The sequence below is a fragment of the Vicia villosa genome, linkage group LG3, assembly GCF_029867415.1.
Source record: "Vicia villosa cultivar HV-30 ecotype Madison, WI linkage group LG3, Vvil1.0, whole genome shotgun sequence".
In the NCBI taxonomy this organism is placed as follows: Eukaryota; Viridiplantae; Streptophyta; class Magnoliopsida; order Fabales; family Fabaceae; genus Vicia; species Vicia villosa.
The window spans coordinates 69,679,948-69,699,860 of record NC_081182.1 but is presented as its reverse complement, the minus strand read 5'-3'; the positions used below and the strand labels follow the sequence as shown (position 1 = coordinate 69,699,860).

General features: G+C 37.6%; 1 protein-coding gene and 1 long non-coding RNA gene across 2 annotated transcripts; one reads left to right on the top strand and one right to left on the bottom strand.

Annotated features, from left to right (window-relative positions):
• The first annotated feature begins 1,242 nt into the window (after nucleotides 1-1,242).
• Nucleotides 1,243-2,634, top strand: LOC131658274 (uncharacterized). Its single transcript, XM_058927586.1, has 2 exons — nucleotides 1,243-2,200; nucleotides 2,447-2,634. The coding sequence occupies exons 1-2, from the start codon at nucleotides 1,243-1,245 to the stop codon at nucleotides 2,632-2,634; spliced, it is 1,146 nt and encodes a 381-aa protein (XP_058783569.1).
• Nucleotides 2,635-10,938: 8,304 nt separating this feature from the next.
• LOC131656056 (uncharacterized) lies at nucleotides 10,939-11,750 on the bottom strand. Its single transcript, XR_009299958.1, has 2 exons — nucleotides 11,314-11,750; nucleotides 10,939-11,198 (listed from the first exon to the last, which is right to left on the bottom strand). It is a non-coding gene; the product is annotated as an uncharacterized LOC131656056 (long non-coding RNA).
• Nucleotides 11,751-19,913: the final 8,163 nt, after the last annotated feature.

Sequence of the window (19,913 nt, the reverse complement as noted above, 5' to 3'; positions counted from 1 at the left end):
TATAGAATTGGGCTACGGTTTTGAATGGTTGCTGTAAGTGTGGAGGTTGAATAAGGGTTAGAAATTTTTGTGTATTAGGGTTAGTTTGTACGTGTGGTAATGGGTGCGAAAATATGTACATGTGAGAGAGGTTAACTTAAGCGTGGTAGTGCAGGTTAGGATTGTTAACTGCAGAGGTTTTGTGCCGTGAAAAAAAAGTTTAAATGGTCAGTCCCCTTGTGCTGAAGAAATGTTCTCAATTTATAGAGTGAGTGGGTGAATGTTTATGGCAAAAAAACATGTTTTTGATGACCATGAAAATTAAAGATTCTTTCCTTGTTATTTTTAAAAATTTTCCAAATTCATGAGATCATGCTCTTGATGGTGGTTAAAGGTCTTTTAAAGAAATTGATTTGGCTTCTAGAAGCCTTAAAAATGGGCGCCCACCTTTTGTCATCTATTTTGTTTTGATTTTTTTTATTTTGAATGAAGAATTTCATAAATTAAAATAAATATATAAAAATGTAATTAAAAAAACAATTTTTGGGTTTTGAAGATAATTTTAAAAAATGGAAATAAAGTTAGTAATAAATAGAATGGAAAATGTTAGGAGTAGAATTCGAACCCATGACCACGTACTTACAAACCTTACCTCCTTACCAACTATGCTATATTATTTGTTCAAAATAAAAAGCTAATTGAAAGTTTATGAAGCATCGGTCATTATTTTGCTATTTATTAAAATATAACAATTTAAGAGTAAACTATTATATTTTTAAAATAGACTTTAAATCAAATATTTATAAAATTTTGGATGTCAATGTAAATGAACCCAATATTTTATAAAATCCAATTTTAAAAATAATTTTGACTTTTTGAAAAGTGTGGGCAAATTTTGGGGTATGACACTATGAATAATATGTTATTCAGAAGTTGAGATATATGTTATGAGTTTTGTTCATTCCAATCCTGATAGTGTTATGTATTAGTTTAAAAAGCATGACAGGTTTATGTTTATGTTGAATGTGTGACATCCTGATTCTGTTGAGAATTTGTATACTCTGATATTTTCCGCATAAATGCTTGGGGTAGATTTGGGGTGTTACATTAGTGGTATCAGAGCAGGTCGGTCTTGTTCGGCCAAGTGTCGAGTCGTAGTGTAGTCTAACAATCGTGTTTTGTTGTTTATGCTGATTGTTTTTGTGTTGTAGTGACGCTATGGCTGGGAGGAATGATGTTGTGATAGCTGCTGCTTTGGAAGCGATGGCTCAGGCTATGCAGAACCAACCGAATGCTAACGAGAATGCTGGATCTCGTAGTTTGGTGACTTTCCAAAGGGAGAATCCGCCGGTGTTCAAGGGTACACATGATCCTGATGGTGCTCTTGATTGGTTGAAGGAGCTCGAGCGAATCTTCCGTGTTATGGATTGTACTCCTGCACAGAAGGTTAGATATGGCACTCATATACTGGCTAAGGAAGCTGATGATTGGTGGTTGGAGATGCTTGCTAGGTTGGAGTTTTCAGGTGAGGAAGTCACTTGGAATGTGTTTCGTAGGGAATTTCTGAGGAAGTATTATCCTGAAGATGTTCGGGGTAAGAAAGAGATAGAATTCCTAGAGTTGACGCAAGGGAACAAGTCTGTGACCGAGTATGCTGCCAAGTTCACTGAGTTGATTAAGTTCTATCCTCACTTTGATGGCGAAGGTGCTGAATTTTCTAAGTGCATCAAGTTTCAGAATGGGTTACGCTCGGAGATCAAGAAGGCTGTTGGGTACCAAAAGATCCGTTTATTTTCTGATTTGGTTGACAGTTGTAGGATCTTTGAGGAAGATAGTAATGCTCATCACAAGATGGTTAGTGATAGAAGAGGCAAGAATCAACAAAGCCGTGGGAAACCGTATCATGCTGGTAAAGGGAAACAAAGAGTTACTCATGGTCAGAGGTCTAGTGGGGGAGATGCTCCTTCTAGGATTGTATGCTTCAAGTGTGGTCAACCTGGTCATAAGAACAATGCGTGTACTGCTGATGCGAGGAAGTGTTTCAGATGTGGTAAGCTGGGACATGCAATGTCTGATTGCAAGCAAAAGGACATGGTATGTTTCACGTGTGGCGAAGAGGGACACATTGGTAGCCAGTGTCCAAAGAAGAAGGCACAATCTGGTGGAAAGGTGTTTGCTTTAGCTGGGACTCCTAGAGCTAGTGGAGACCGACTCATCAGAGGTATATGTTTCATTAATAGTACTCCTTTAATCACTATTATTGATACTGGTGCTACTCATTGTTTTATTGCTTCTGATTGTGTTGAAAGATTGGGACTTATGTTGTCTTCCATGAATGGAGAGATGGTTGTCGATCTTCCAACTAAGGGATCGGTGACTACTTTTCTGATGTGTTCAAAGTGTCCTTTGTCGATCTTCGACAAAGACTTTGCTGTTGACTTGATTTGTTTGCCGTTGAGTGGATTAGATGTGATCTTAGGTATGAATTGGTTAGAGTATAACTATGTTCATATCAACTATTTTAACAAGTCCTTGAGGTTTTCTTCTCCCGAGGAAGAAGGAGTTGGTTTGTTGAATGGTAAGCAGTTGAGCCAATTGATGCAAGACGAAGCACAGATGTTCTCCTTGATGGCGTCATTATCTTTTGAGAATTAAGTTAGAATTGATGAGCTAAAGGTGGTGCGAGAATTTCCTGATGTGTTTCCTGATGAAATTCCTGATGTACCCCCAGAAAGAGAAGTTGAGTTTGCGATTGATCTTGTACCTGGTACCAGACCTGTTTCTATGGCACCGTATAGGATGTCCGTATCTGAGTTGTCTGAATTGAAGAAGCAATTAGAAGAGTTGCTTGAGAAAAAGTTTGTAAGACCAAGTGTATTGCCGTGGGGAGCGCCCGTGTTGTTAGTAAAGAAGAAAGATGGAAGTATGAGACGTTGTGTTGATTATCGGCAATTGAATAAAGTGACGATCAAGAACAAGTATCCGCTTCCAAGAATTGATGACTTGATGGATCAATTGGTGGGTGCTAGTGTGTTTTCTAAAATTGATTTGAGGTCCGGATATCACCAGATCAGAGTAAAAGAAGATGATATTCAGAAGACCGTGTTCAGGACTCGATATGGACACTACGAGTATTCGGTGATGCCCTTCGGTGTTACTAATGCGCCCGGAGTATTCATGGAGTACATGAACCGTATTTTTCATACTTATTTGGATCGGTTTGTAGTGGTATTCATTGATGACATTCTTATTTACTCTAAATCTGAAGAAGAACATGAAGAGCATCTGAGAGTTGTGTTGCAAGTTTTGAAAGAGAGGAAGTTGTATGCCAAGTTGTCTAAGTGTGAATTCTGGTTGCGTGAAGTTAGTTTCCTTGGTCATGTCATTTCTGGTCATGGCATTACCATGGATCCTTCTAAAGTTGATGCTGTGTTACAATGGGAAGCTCCGAAATCAGCTATTGAGTTTAGAAGCTTCTTGGGTTTAGCCGGTTACTATAGATGGTTTATCGAAGGAATTTCTAAATTGGCACTTCCATTGACAAGATTGACTTGCAAGGGAAAAGCTTTTGTGTGGGATATTCGATGCGAAGAAAGTTTCAATGAGTTGAAGAAGAGGTTGACGCCGGCTCCATTTTTTACTTTGCCTAATCCGGGAGAGCCTTTTGTTGTGTACTGTGATGCTTGTCTGATGGGGTTAGGTGGTGTGCTTATGCAGAATGGTAAAGTGGTGGCTTGTGCGTCTAGACAGTTGAGAACTCATGAAAATAATTATCCTACGCATGATTTAGAGTTGGCTGCAGTGGTCTTTGTGTTGAAAATTTGGAGGCATTATCTTTATGGTTCTAGATTCGAAGTGTTTAGTGACCATAAGAGTTTAAAGTACCTTTTTGATCAGAAAGAGTTGAATATGAGGCAGCGAAGGTGGTTAGAATTATTGAAAGATTATGATTTCGATTTGAACTATCATCCCGGAAAAGCTAATGTTGTGGCCGATGCTTTAAGCCGAAAGACTTTGCATATGTCGGCTATGATGGCTAAGGAGCTGGAGTTGATTGAGCAGTTCCGAGATTTGAGCTTAGTTTGTGAAGTGACACCGCATAGTGTTATGTTGGGAATGTTAAAGATTAACAATGACTTTCTCGACAATATCAAAGAGGCTCAGAAGCTAGATGTGAAGTTGGTGGATTTGATGGTAGGAACCGATCGACTTGAGAATGATGATTTCAAGTTAGATGCGCGTGGTGTATTGAGATTCCGAGATCGTATTTGCATTCCTAATGATGAAGAGATTAAGAAAGTGATTCTTGAAGAGAGTCATAGAAGCAGTTTGACTCACAAAGAAGACCGAAGACAAGAAAAACTCAAAGTGAAAGCTTCCAAACGCCTTCAATTCATGACATACCATTTGGTTGAAAATAGATTGTGTTTTGTAATATAGTATGGATATTGTTAGGTAACAACCCAGTCACAAGAACAATGGTGAATAATGAAGAGATTGAAACAATTGAGGTAAAAAAATACGACTTTACTTTATTAATGATCTAACACGTGTGATTATACAACTATACAAAACAATGTAGCTAACTAATTAATTAGGAAAAAAACTTTGCAACTCGGTAACTGGTTACACTAAAACTATAACCGATTACGAGAAGCTTTTGTCTCAAAAATACAAAAAACTTGAAGGGATGTAACCGATTACACGAAAAATGTATCCGGTTACGAGAAGCTTCTATTTGATTCTGAACTCTACAGAAGGGGCTATAACCGGTTACACTTCTGTTGTAACTAGTTGCATCAACTTGAATTACCCCATTTTCTCAACACACTGCATTAATTCAACTTCTCCAAGTATTCCATACTCATGCGCCTCTCCAGCCTCTTGAAACACTTCAATAGTTACTCCTTTAGTTAGTAATTCTTTGACTTGGTCCTCACTTTTGCAATACTCCAATTTCAATTTTCCTTCACTTACAAGCTCTCTAAAGTAGCAAAATCTCATTTCTATGTGATTGCTTCTCCCATGTGCAAAGTGATTCTTAGCAAGGTTTATAGTGGAAACGTTATCTATCATCAATGTTATAGCTTTATACATTTTGCTGCACAGCTCCTTAATCAAATACATCAACCATACGGCTTGAAACACATACGTAGACATACCATTTGGTTGAAAATAAATTGTGTTTTGTAATATAGTATGGATATTGTTAGATAACACACCAATCACAAGAAAAATGGTGAATAATGTAGAGATTGAGAGATTGAGAGAATGAGAGAATTAAGGTGAAAAATACAACTTTACTTTATTAATGATCAAACACGGGTATTTATACAACTATACAAAATAATGTAGCTAACTAATTAATTAGGAAAACAAACTTTGCAACCCGGTAACTGGTTACACTAAAACTGTAAACTATTACAAGAAGTTTTTCTCAAAAATGCAAAAAACTTGAAGGGGTGTAACCGATTACACTGAACATGTATCAGTTACGAGAAGCTTCTATTTGATTCTGAACTCTACTGAAGGGGCTATAACCGGTTACACTTCTGCTGTAACTAGTTGCATCAACTTGAATTACTCCATTTTCTCAACACACCACCTTAATTCAAGTTCTCCAAGTCTTCCATACTCATGCGCCTCTTCAACCTCTTGAACACGTCAATCGTTACTCCTTTAGTTAGTAATTCTTAGCCATTTGGTCCTCACTTTTGCATTACTCCAATTTTAATTTTCCTTCACTAACAAGCTCTCTAAAGTAGCAAAATCTCATCTCTATGTGATTGCTTCTCCCATGTGCAAAGTGATTCTTAGCAAGGTTTATAGTGGGAACTTTATCTACATCAATGTCATAACATTATACATTTTTTTGTACAGCTCCTTCATCAAATTTATAAACCATACAGCTTGACACACATACGTAGACATTGCAATGTAATCAGCCTCGCAATAAGATGGCACCATAATTGGTTCCTTCTCAGAACACCAAGAGATTGGTGTTTCTCCATACATAAGTATGCATCCAATAGTTAATTTTCAATCATCTTTATCTCCACACTAGTTTGATTGAGTTGGTATAACAGAAAAATTTACAACTTTAACCCTTATTTATTGCGGGAAATAGAATTCCGCAACCAATAGAATCTTTGACATATCTCATAATTCTCTTGACTGCTTCCAAGTGTGATGCCTTTGGTTTCCCCATAAATCTTCTCACTATGCTCACACTAGATGCCAAGTCCGGTCTCGTATTGCACAAGTACTACAATGATACCATCATCAACATGTACTACATTGGATTACTATTCTTCTCGTCTTCATTCTTTGCAAGCTACAATATTGTCTTTGCAGGGGTAATTTCCATATTAGAATGCTCCATTTCAAACCTTATCAATATCTCAAGAGTATACCTCATTTGATGCATGAGAAATCCCCTTTTTGACTTGTGAAACTCAATGCCAAAGAAATATGTCATGAGACCAAAGTCGGTCATATCAAACTCCTTCATACACAAATCCAATTTGGATCACTCAAGTCCTCCTCCATTTTCACGGATTCAGATTCAGCCATGAGCACAAAATGGACAAGATGACTATTATCATTTACTTGAGAATAACTCACAATCTAGTAGTCTTACGGGCATGCTTCTTTGCCTCGTTGATCTTTTTTACATTTTCATCAACTTGAACTTCACCGGTTGCATTTCCTGGATTTTCAAACACTGCATAAACAATTCCAGCATCATTTAAATTAAATTCTGCATGTTGCTAGTCCTTCAACTTATCAAAATCACATTCCTACTGATTATGATTCTTTTGCTGACTGCGTCATAGAATGATACCCAAAAAAGTATAATTTGTTATCCTTTATCATCCAGCTTCTTTCTAAGTTGATCCGAAACATGTATATCCGCTACCAAACCATTTACCTTCAAGTGACTCAGGTTTGGCTTGAATGCAGACCAAGATTCTTCGGGTGTGATATTTTTTAGCTTCTATATTTGGCACCTATTCACCAAATCTGCAGTTGTGGACACCGCTTCTCGCCATAATTCTTTTGGAAAGTTCTTCCCTTTTAACGTGCTTCTCACTCCATTCATAATCAATCAATTCTTCCTCTCGGCAACTCCATTTTTTTTAAAGCGTATAGGGTGGCACTACCTCATATATAATTCCCTCTTGATCACAAAATTTTCCAAAATCATTTGAGACATATTCACCTCCACCATTTGTTTTTAGAGTTTTTGCTATGAAATCACTGACTTTCCACCATGTATTTGAACTTCTTGAATATTTCAAGTATCTCATCTTTTCTTTTAATCAAGTAAGTCAACAACTTTCTACTAGAATAGTCAATGAAAGTCGCAAAGTACCTATTGCCTCTGATTGAGTCACTTTACATCTGTTTATAAACGTTCGAATACAATACCTCAAGATGGCACTTGGTTTTGCATCATGCATCTTTGCTAAAGTTGTCTCGGTGTTGCTTGGCCTACACACATTCTTCACATACTTTAGTTTGCATATCGATCTATCACAACCCCATGACCATGTTATTTTTCTACATAAAATTAAAGTACTTGAAATTAAAATACCCAAGCCTATAGTTACATATCCATTCTTCCCTAATCACATCCGTTGAAAGACACGTGTGCTCCACTAATTTTAATTCGAATTTGAATGTTCTATTAAGAGCCATAGGGGTCTTTAGGATTAAACTCTCATTTGCATCCATAACTTTCAACATTTTATTTTCCATGTGGATATTATAATTCTGTTTAAGCAATTGACCAATGCTTACAAAATTACACTTGACTCCCAGAATTTACAACACATCTTCAATCAAGGAATACTCACTATTTTTCCTCTTGATTGGTACATAGCCAATACCCTTTGCTGCAAGTGTGCTGTCATCCGCGAATTTCACCTTATTCTTCAATGTTTGATTGATCTTAACAAACCAATACTTCATTCCCTTCATGTGCATTGAACATTCAAAGTCAAGGGACCATTGATCACTACATTCTGCATCTTTTCGTGTAGTCATCGTCATGTTTTCAAGCGATTGTACCCGGTTTTGGATGCATTTTTCTGTGTTGTTTTCTACTTCAACAATCACCATTAACAATGTGCTCTCATCATCTTCTTGCCATGCAACTTTGTTTTAGCTTCTTGTGGATCATTCTTATTGGCATGACATTCGCGGGAAAAATGTCCAAGCTTTTGGTAATTGTAACATTGGACATTGTTCTTGTCATTCTTACATCTTCGTCCTCTTCCTATATTAATGCCACCTTTGTAATTACTTGATCCATTACCTCTATTTTAGCTACTTTCACCCTTTTAGAATTTTGAATTGTTGGACTTTTGGGAGTCTCTTCCACCATTGTAGTGGTAGTTTCCTCTACCTCTATTCATTGACCACTTTACATTCACCTTGTACTTTCCAACAAATTAAGCTTGCAAAGCAACTTCGGCCTTTGCATTGTCAACATAACTATCCTCCATTCTTTTCTCATGAGCCTCAAGGGAAATTTGCAACTCTTCTTTACTCATGGTTAAAATATCCTTTGACTCTTCAATAGAAACCACTAGATTATCAAATTTTGACATCAAAAATCTCAAGATTTTACAAACCACATATTGTTTTGTGATTGTCTCTCCGCACGCTTTGACTTGAATTACGAATATCTTGATTCTTGTAGTAAATTCATTATTGGTTTCCTTCCCCGTTTGAATTAACTCTATCGGTCTCTTGTGAGTTTGTAACCTCATCACCTTTTTCCTTACCATCTCATGCATAAGTTTTCTCCAAGATTTCTCAAGCTTACTTTGAGAATGTACAGTCACTAACCTTCTCAAAGTTATCAGCATCAACACATTGATAAATGAGATACAAAAATTTGAAATATTTCGTCTTCTACTCCTTGTGTGTAGTACTTTGTGCAGCAGGTGCACATTCTACAAGTAAATTAACACAATTCTTGATCACTTCAAGAACATCTTAATAACCAAACAACACATTCATCTATTTACACCACTTGTCATAATTCTTCGCATCAATAATTGAGAGATTTACATTAATACATTCATTAGAGATAGAAAGCATTCGCACACTAAGTGTTGATGGATCGAACCAACTCATGGATTGTACCACAACTATTAAATAGTACAAATCATATGTTACTGTTAGTGTTGGAAATCTTGGTATGATGTTAACTTGAAGTTGGAATTGGAATGATTTATTGACATCAAATGGACAATAGGAGGGAATACAAATATTAGTAGTGTATATATATTCCAACTTGGACAAGTGGGTTGGACCACAAGGGGTACCCTAATTTTGTAAAGGAGTGAGGACACACCCATAAGCCATAAAGACACACATGCGCGCGCTCCGCCGCCATCCGTCTGGCCGAGCGGCTCGATCCGGTCTAGATGAATTAATTTTTTGTTTTGACTAGGTCAAAATTCACATTCGAATTCTCTCTTCTCTCTTCCTACTCTGCTTCATCAAAATATTTTCTTTTCTGTTTTCGATTGGATTAATTCCAGATACTACGACTGGTTATTATACCATTTGAAGGTGTACTTCAAATGATTCGTCACAGTGCAAGTGATAGTCGTATTCTCTGAATGAGCTGTTTTATCCTGGAGATGTCGTCGAATCTCAAATTGCTTTGCATAATTATTGACAGTACGATGAAATGTCTTAAAGAAAGCGACCTAATACGCGACCTGTCCGAATAATTTTCTTTGTGACAATATTTTCAAAACCGAAACAACAGTTAGATCATCAAACCCTAATAAAAAAGGTTAATTGTTTTTTTTTTCCACCATATGCCAAATGTCACTGTAACTTTTTTCCAGTGCACTTTTTCTTATTAACTATTATATATATTATTTACAAAGTCTGATCATACTAAATGGTAGGGGTGTTCATGGTTCATGAACTGATCTGCACTGAACCATAATTGTGGTTTAGTTCAGTTATCAAAAACCACTTCAATAAAAATTTAGTTAACTGTTAAATCAGTTTCAATTCAATTTATAACCAGTTTAAAACCAATTTGTATTTATAAACTGGTGTCATACCCCAAAATTTACCCGATGTGATTCGCATCTTTTAATCTGTTTAAGGGTATTGAAACTAAGAGTCATGGGGTTTAACATATCTATTGTTAAACTCAACCTCTTATGAAACCTTTTGATCAAATTTAGGTGTGTATTTAGCAGGTAACTAGGCCCAACTGATGGCCATATATCTCGTTCTAGGGATTTCTCTTTTATCATCCTTGTGGTTATTACACTACCATTATTTAATGGGTTTATGATTATCTGGATTGTTATTAAAGATCATTAACCTTTAAAGAGGGGGATGTATTTAGAAAAAGGGGTGTGCTTTGAGCCCAAACAAAATTGAAGCCCATTTAGAAATGTTTGTAAATGTTGGTTGGTAAATATTAATCATTTCTATAAATTTTTGGCTTATTTTAGTTAATTACAATGGAATATTATTCTAGGGTAATTACACTAAATGCTCATTTAGACTATGGTTTTAATAATTATTGATAACTATTATTAATATTATTATTAGTAATATTATTAGCTATTGTTATCAAGTATTATTATTATTATTAAGGGTATTATTTTTAATGGGTTGTTATTATAATTGGATTAATAAGAATTAGGAAATAGGCTGGGGGTAAATAGCGTATTGGGCTATGATTGGAAATGGGTCAGATATGGTGTTCAGTTGGGCCACGTGTGGATCAAGAGCCGGACCGGGTCAACCCGACCCAGGTCCTATTCACCTCCTTCCCCAACTCAATCTGCAGCGCCGCTGCAACCACACAAACCCTAGAACTCCAGTCTTCCGCCCAGGCCCAGAAACTTTCCATGAATCAAACTCAATCAATAACAAAAACGCAAATCAAATCTAACCATAAGAAGCATAGAATCAAAGCTGAATAATTTTATTAGATGAAGTTACAAGCAAATCCGGGAGCGAATCAATTACAATCTCAAACTAACATTACAAACAGATTCGTAATCAAACTAATAACCTAATCTAATCTAATCTTTCCCTAAATCGAATCCAAAACCTAAGTATAAAAGAAATAGAAGAAGAATAGAGAGAGAGGGGGGGATTCGGGGAAATCGAAGCGCCGCCACGAACGAAGTTTTTGAGCATCTGAGCCTTCATCTTCAAATCACCTGCGAACACGAAAGGAAAAGAGAGATTAGAGGAAGAACTCACCTCGGGGTGCTCATCGAAGACTGTCAAACTCGGTAAATCTCCAGATCTCTCATCTATGTCATATTTTCGTACCGATCTGTTTTGTTGAGATTATCAAGCTTGCTCTGATTTCTATGCTCAGTTTGTGTATTGATTAAATTGTCTTAGTTCCACCATGTGCTTTAATGTCTTTCGTGTGTTTGATTTCACCAAAAGAGAGAGTGTATATGCTAGCTTGTCTATTTGCAATGAAGTAGGGATTGGTAGAATATGAGTTTAAGAAGAAAAGTGAAATTGAGAGAAACCCAGGAAAAGACGGACGAAAGAGGGGTTATGTGCTCTGTTATGTTCTTATTTTCATTTATATTCATTTGTTTTTGATATGTGTTTTCAACCTCTCATAACTTGTTTCCTTATACCTAAAATGCCAACACTAATTTTTTATTTTAATGAAAATGAATGCTCAAATTAGATTGATTTATATGTTATAAAAATGGAAATAGTCAAACTTAATTTCTATCTTTTATTATTTGAGAATTGTTTGGTTTAGGATCTCTGCATTTTTGCCAAATCGATAAAGTGTTGTTTTGCTGTGTAACCCACGTAATATCCACGTTTCTTGCGAAAAGGAAAAAACAAGTATAATATTTCCTTTAATCTAATTCACATGTTAAAGAAAAAAAACAACATAGAAATAAAACATTAGCCTTATTTCAATTTCAATTAGTTTTAATTTAATAGTTAATCTAATTTAGCTAATTTAGGTTAGAATTTTATTTATTATTCGCTTCGATTAAATTAATTGATCGCGGTGGGTAATAATCAATTATCTAATTATTTAATTAATTAAATCCAAATGAGTTTTATTTGGTTAAATGGTTTCGACTATCTTATTAGTCGCGATGATTAACCTTTCTATTTTCCATACTTCAATTCATTATTCTTTTTAATCGAATCAATCGATTGCGAGGGGTAACGATACAAATTAAATCATACAAATTATTAAAAAATATCCTAATTCGTTATCAGTAATAATCAAATCAATTGATTAAAATTGGTAACGGTGCAACTTCAAATCTGTTAACTATGGCGATCGAATCTATTGATCGTTGCGGTTAATAGTGCAAAACTAAATCAGGGTTGTACGCCCAAACAAACATTCAAAATACACTAAACCACGATACTACAGGATTTTTATCCTGGGCAACTCAAAATGCCCTTTCAAATCAAATTCAAACTACGATAGGCCATTCAAAAAGCCTCAAAACCATCTCAAATCAAATTTCAATTCTAAGGCGTACAATCCTGTGCCCCGAACTACGTAGACTCTGATCCTCCATAAGGAGGTACGTAGGCACTTGGCAACAAGGCGAGTCCCCCACCCTAAAATCTCAATTTTCCCCCTTATTCATTTCCTTACCTTAATACTCTTAGCCATCAAACCTTTGCCTTAGATTCAAAGCCAATAGGAAAGGGTTGAGGGTGCCTAACACCTTCCCTCGACCTGAATATAGTAACTTACCCTGATCTCTATACTGCGTAGGGTTTCCTATTCGCCCTTCAGAATAGGTGGCGACTCTCTAAGTTAAAATTTTAGGCAGGTTGCTACAGCTGGCGACTCTGCTGGGGACCACTTAATGGTGATTACTATGCTCCTATAGGTTTTGGCAGGATTTAGGTTTGACAAACTTTTACGGTTTGGCTAATTTGCCATTTTTAGGGTTTGGCTAACTCGCCAATTTTAGGGTTTATTTTTTTTATATAAATATTTAAATTTAAACTTTTATTTATTTATTTATAAATACATTTATTTTACCTCAATTTAAATTAATATTTTATTTAAATATTTGTTCTACTGCATTGTTATAAGCGGCCGGATTCTAAGGTTAGTTTTTAAATATTTAAATTTAAATTTATCTATTTATTTACAGCCTTAAACTACAGTAATTTAAATTTTTATTTAATTACTGTCATACTATATTGTCAAATTATAAGCGGCGGGACTTCGAGGTTAGTTTGTTTTTAAATATTCAAATTTAAATTCATTTGTTTATTTATCTACATCTATTTACAGTAATTTTATTTATTTATTTTATTATAATTTAAATAAATACTGCTTTGGTTGCTTATATACAATTGCTGCTTTTTATATTGTCGGGATATTATAAATTATTTGTTTAAACTCTAAGTGTGGGAGTTAACTTTGAGATCAATAGGGGAGTATGAATCTCCTACGAGTCTCATTGATAACTCCACTCGGAGTGGGTTGAGTATTCGGAAATGTCCAAAACGAGGCTTGACTTTGTTGAGGGCAGGACTGGATACTTGGCTGATCTCTCCGGGAACCTACCCCAAAAATTCGAACCTCATGGATAAAATGAGTTGTTCTAAAACCCAAAGAGACAAAAAGTCTCGGAGGCTACGAACGACCCCATGAGACCTTCTAGAACACTCCCATAAAAAGGTTGGCTCCCTAGAGCCCCCCACGTCGAACCTATGAACCTAGGACTTTCGTGCTCATGTGCTTATTATATGTTTGCAACTTATTTGCTTTGGATATCTATGCGTTTGGATTTTGCAGGTATCCCTGCGTGGTCCCTAGCCTGTAGGGACTCTAATTTCTAAAAGACCGTGTCTTTCCCACGGAAGACATCACCATCTATGCATCCCCTAGCCTGTGGGGATTTTATTTTTATATCCTTGTATTCTTGAAAATACGTGTCCTTCCCACGAAGGACATCTTCGCTTACGCATGTCAATTGGCTTCTCGATAGCCATGAGACTAAATGACTGTCATGAACAGTCACTCCGCGCCCGCACCTACGCACTCCCTAACCTGTAGGGATTTTACTTTTATATCCTTGTATCTACAACTGCGTGTCCTCCCACGAAGGACATATCCATTAACGCACGTCAATTGGCCCCTCGATGGCCATGCGATCTAGTGACTGTCTCGAACGGTCACCTCGTGCCTACACCTACGCACTCCCTAGCCTATAGGGATTTTCTTTCACACTCGTGCGTTTTCACAACGACGCGTCCTTCCCCGAAGGACAACTTCATTAGCATGCGTTCGATTGGCCTCTCGATGGCTATGAAATCTAGTGACTGTCCTGAACGATCACTCCATGCTTATTCCCGCGCACCCTCTAACTTGTAGGGTTTGGATCTCCATTTACACATCACATCCCTAGCCTGTAGGGATTTCTCTTCGTCCATACTGTCCTTAGATAGGTTGTGTTCCACATAGAGGACCTTCCCACAAGGGACAAATTCATTGGTACACGTTGATTGGCCTCTCGATGGCCATGAGATTTAGTGACTGTCTTGAACGGTCACTAGCCGCTATCTTCTGCATACTCTCGAATCCAAGGGATTTCCCTTAGCACGTCATAACATTTATCCTGCAAAGATTCCAAGAGAATCTAATGTCGTCTCTAAGGCTATCCCTAGGATTACATGTCACTCGTCTGCATTGCATACACGGAGTTACAATATAAGGAGTCCCTCGCGTACGTGTACATTTGCATTTTCATGCATTCATGCATTTACATTCGCATCTTCGCCCGCATCCACACTTACCATGCTAGCCGGTTTCCCGAAACTTCAAAAAAAATCAAAGGATCGTAGACTATGGAGCAAGGAGAGTAAAAGATCTTAGTCTTGCTAAAGAAAAGAGGATGTCTTTCACCATGCTAGCCGCATGTCCATGCCTTGTCATAACAGAATTATAAATACAATAAAGGTTGTCATCGAGCAAGGATTAGTTCAACAAAGAGTTCCCTCATAGACACACTCAAGATGTATCTAATCATAAGGGGTTCATCTACGAACATAACAAACTTACACGGACGCTCTACGATAACCTGGGGGCAAGGATTAGTCCAACTGGGGCAAAATCCTGAACAAAGATGCATGACTACTATGAAGGGAAGGCGACCTGTGTTAACTCCACGCCAAGGGAGAAAGGGTCATAAATTTTCTTCATTAATTTACAAACGCTGAAGGTTGCAAATGGTGTGATACTATCCTGAGAAAAAGCGAAAGAGGTTCAGTCAAAGGAAGCTCATGAAGTTCCGATACAACGAAAACCCACCGTTGACGGTTTATTCTCTACAGGTTTGACATATCCGAAGAAAGTTCGAGGTTGCCCTCACTTCTACAAGTTTGAGAATCTAAGGAGTGAAGCAAGGTCAGTGGATCTACAAAGGAGATTATCCCTAGGATCAATAGGTATTTACCGTGCTCACAATTTCAACTTTACAATCGCTAAGTGTTACTCAAGATAAAAGTTGTACCTTCGGATTAGTAATTCTAATGGGACAACCATGCAGGTTTTGGAGTCAATTCATTCACTCACTACCACGACTTTCCAGTCACACACTTCTATTTTTAGGGTTATTAACAAACTTGAGGGAGAATGACGAATACAAAAACTAAGTCCAGCTAAATGTATGCTTTCAAGGTAAGACCGAGCCGAGGATGTACAGGCATTGCTTCAATTCCCAAACAGTGGAGATATAAGGATGTTAATCCCTCGTTACCCCCTCGAGCCAGGAGTTGGAGTTTGTTTCTACTTTTCAAAAGAACCTTGATTTTAACCAGGGGCAGGGTAGATTTCAACTAACTCAATGATGTATTTTGGTTGTCAAGAGAATCAGTCAATCCAAGCATAAGGTTCAAGCATATCTTCTTCCTCGCATTCACCCAAGATTGAGGAAGCAATGGAGATAACATTCGTAACAATCCTCTTCCTCATTACACCATTCAAGATCGAGGAAGTATCAAAGGTGAAGCTTGCAAATCAAAATCAACATAGCAGTCACAACATTCAATATCCAAAGATTAATCTCGAAAGGAGTATTCAAAAGCAAAAAGGAGAAAAGCGCCCGCTAAGTCAAAATGAAAAATTCCACGAAAGAGAAAAAACGACTTAGGCAAAATTTGGGGCATCCCGATGGGTCAAATTCAAAAGAATTAGCTCATGCAAAAATAAGGGATAAAAACAAAGGCGAAATACAAAGGATAATCTTGTGACTGCTAAACCATCAAAGCTTCACATCAATGCTTGGATCTCTACAACATATGTCATCAATGCTTGGATCTCTACTAAGGCTTCTGCGTAACATCAGGACTGAAACAATTCTCTTGCAAACAAAGCACATCCATTGGATTAGGCGAATTTTTAGGATCTGGAGAACATCAAGGAGAAAGGGGTGGGATAAATAAAATTTTGAGCCTTATATCCATTGTTTCTTTAAACATGAACCAGGCCAAGTTACAACATTTAAAAGTCCTAATTGAGGCAAGGTTAACTACGAAAGCATATTAAGCAGGAATTTGTTATACTGACTCCTATGTTTGTTAAAACTACTTCTAATCACTATGCTTCTTCAAGCATTCTTTTCAAAACCATCCAGTCCTAATTCATAACGGACTTCGATTTCAAAACTTGCATACGCATTCCATTGGAGCTACTTCTCAAAAAGTACAACACCATCTACGATTATACACTTAGCATCGAGGAAATCTCGAAATAGGTTAATCAAAGGTGATCATTTCTAATAAAGACCCTGGAGTCGGGGAAACCACATCTAGGGGGTTCTCCTAAACAGGGGCAAAAAATTTCAAGGAGCACAGGGGCATACAATCGAACATCCTATTAACTAGGGGCAGTCTTCCTAAGGTTCAATCGACTTGGGGCACATCTCAAAGCAATCTCAAACAGGGGCATGTCAGACATGGGAAGAATTCAAATTCAGAGGATAGAACACTATGGATAACCTTCCATGACCTGGAGATCAGGGGCACACCCTTCAATCTAAACATCGAAGCATATGACAAGGCTATTCCCTGGGGCATTTCCTTCATAAGCATCTTTCTCCATGAAAATACTGGGGCAATGGATATCAAATCCGCAAGACACACAACAAAAGGAAAAAGGCGTTCTCGCACTTTACAACATCGAACAAATTCTTTCTCCTAACTACGATCTTCCGAGCTCAAACAAGACAGGTATTGGGAAATCGCGCTAGCATCCCACCCCATCCTAGCAAACAGACCTGCAACTCCAGCGAACTATATACGCTTTGGTTATTAATAACCTACCGTTGGAGCATCACACAAATACATACAAATCACGCATTACATACATTGGTTGATACATTACACCGTAACTCTTTATGTGGTCTTCTTCAAGACAAACATTCATATCCATTCAAAAGACCTTTTTCGGGTAATCTTACAGAAGACATTACTTCGTTCCACTCATTACGTCAACCAAGCATACGCATATGCATAAGCATACATAAACATTACAAAGCCAGCATAAGCATAGTCAGGGTATAAGTGCAAGCATGGAATAAACAAGTTCAAAGGGTTTGAGGAGATAAAACCATGAGATTGCATCAGCATTAGCATACATGCATACGCATTAGCATTAGCATATACATATCACAAAAGCCCAATTTTTATTGGCAATCCAAACCATTACAAAGTCCAGTTCCCGTCTGGTAGTCAGTCCTCGTCTGACCGTTTCATCAGTATACATACAACATATACATGTGTAAGCATTCACACATACGCATTATACAAACAACAGGGGCATGTGCATAACGCATAAGCATGATGCATACGCATTTACAAAACAAAATTCTACATAGGTAAATTTCGCGACAACACTTGCGGATAACCCTATTGGTGGTACAGGTAAATTCTGCGATAACACTCGCAGATAACCCTGATAACATAGGTAAATTTCGCGACAACACTCGCGGATAACCCTATTGGTGGTACAGGTAAATTCTGCGATAACACTCGCAGATAACCCTGATAACATAGGTAAATTTCGCGACAACACTCGCGAATAACCCTATTGGTGGTACAGGTAAATTCTGCGATAACACTCGCAGATAACCCTGATAACATAGGTAAATTTCGCGACAACACTCGCGAATAACCCTATTGGTGGTACAGGTAAATTCTGCGACAACACTCGCAGATAACCCTGATAACATAGGTAAATTTCGCGACAACACTCGCGAATAACCCTATTGGTGGTACAGGTAAATTCTGCGATAACACTCGCAGATAACCCTGGTGACATAGGTAAATTTCGCGACAACACTCGCGAATAACCCTATTGGTGGTACAGGTAAATTCTGCGATAACACTCGCAGATAACCCTGGTGAAACAGGTAAATTCTGCGATGATATTCGCCGATAACCCTGTCGGTGCAGGTGAACTTGCTAGAATTATAGCAAGCAATCCTATTGGGGTCCAAACTGCGATGTAACTTGCCAGAACTATGGTAAGTGAGAGGTACAAATTGCGATGTAACTTGCCAGAACTATGGTAAGTGAGAGGTACAAACTGCGATGTAACTTGCCAGAACTATGGTAAGTGAGAAGTTCACAAACTGCGAGTAGCTTACCAGCACTATGGTAAGTGAGAAGTTCACAAACTGCGAGTAGCTTACCAGCACTATGGTAAGTGAGAAGTTCACAAACTGCGAGTAGCTTACCAGCACTATGGTAAGTGAGAAGTTCACAAACTACGAGTAGCTTACCAGCACTATGGTAAGTGAGAAGTCCACAAACTGCGAGTAGCTTACCAGCACTATGGTAAGTGAGAAGTCCACAAACTGCGAGTAGCTTACCAGCACTATGGTAAGTGAGAAGTCCACAAACTGCGAGTAGCTTACCAACACTATGGTAAGTGAGAAGTTCACAAACTGCGAGTAGCTTACCAGCACTATGGTAAGTGAGAAGTTCACAAACTGCGATTAACTTACTAGCACTATAGTAAGTAGGGGTTCGTGAACTGCGAAGGCTTGCTGGCCATAGCAAGCCAATTACACAACCAACAAAGGTCCTCGCTATTCCCTTTCAGGAACCTTTCCAGGAAGTCTTCTTCAAGACGTATTCCATCCTTTCTAGGAGCTTTTCCAGGCATACAAGATTTTTCAAACGATTCCTCAACTGGGTTTATCGCGTTAGTCCCTCGGCAGTGATATTCTCCAAAACTTCATTAACAATCAAAGGTGTCTTCTTTCTTTTCAGAATTACTAACACACTTCGATTTACATAAACTAACAATCATGCATCATTTCAACTTACATACTTCATTCATACATATTGCATATACATACACCGCTCTCATTTATTTTGAGAAGCTCACTGCATCATGCATCGCATGCATCATAAGCATTGCATAAAGTCAAAACTGCCTTTTCAGGCCACGCTACGATCAAAATGCGTAGCTCCTCAAAAAAAGGAGCATCTGCTTCGCAAAAAAAAAAGAGAGGAAAAAGAGAAGAAGGAGTGATATTTACCCTGGGTGGCATCTGTAAGCCCATCTCCCACGGAAGTTCTCCTCGATAAATGCAAATTTTAGGGCATTTCAGTGTCCAATCATCTTCTACCTTTAGATCACGATAGGCAGACGTGCCTATCTAATTCTTCAGGTTTAAGAAGATTGAACAGGGGCAGCTGTCATACCCCAAAATTTACCCGATGTGATTCGCATCTTTTAATCTGTTTAAGGGTATTGAAACTAAGAGTCATGGGGTTTAACATATCTATTGTTAAACTCAACCTCTTATGAAACCTTTTGATCAAATTTAGGTGTGTATTTAACAGGTAACTAGGCCCAACTGATGGCCATATATCTCGTTCTAGGGATTTCTCTTTTA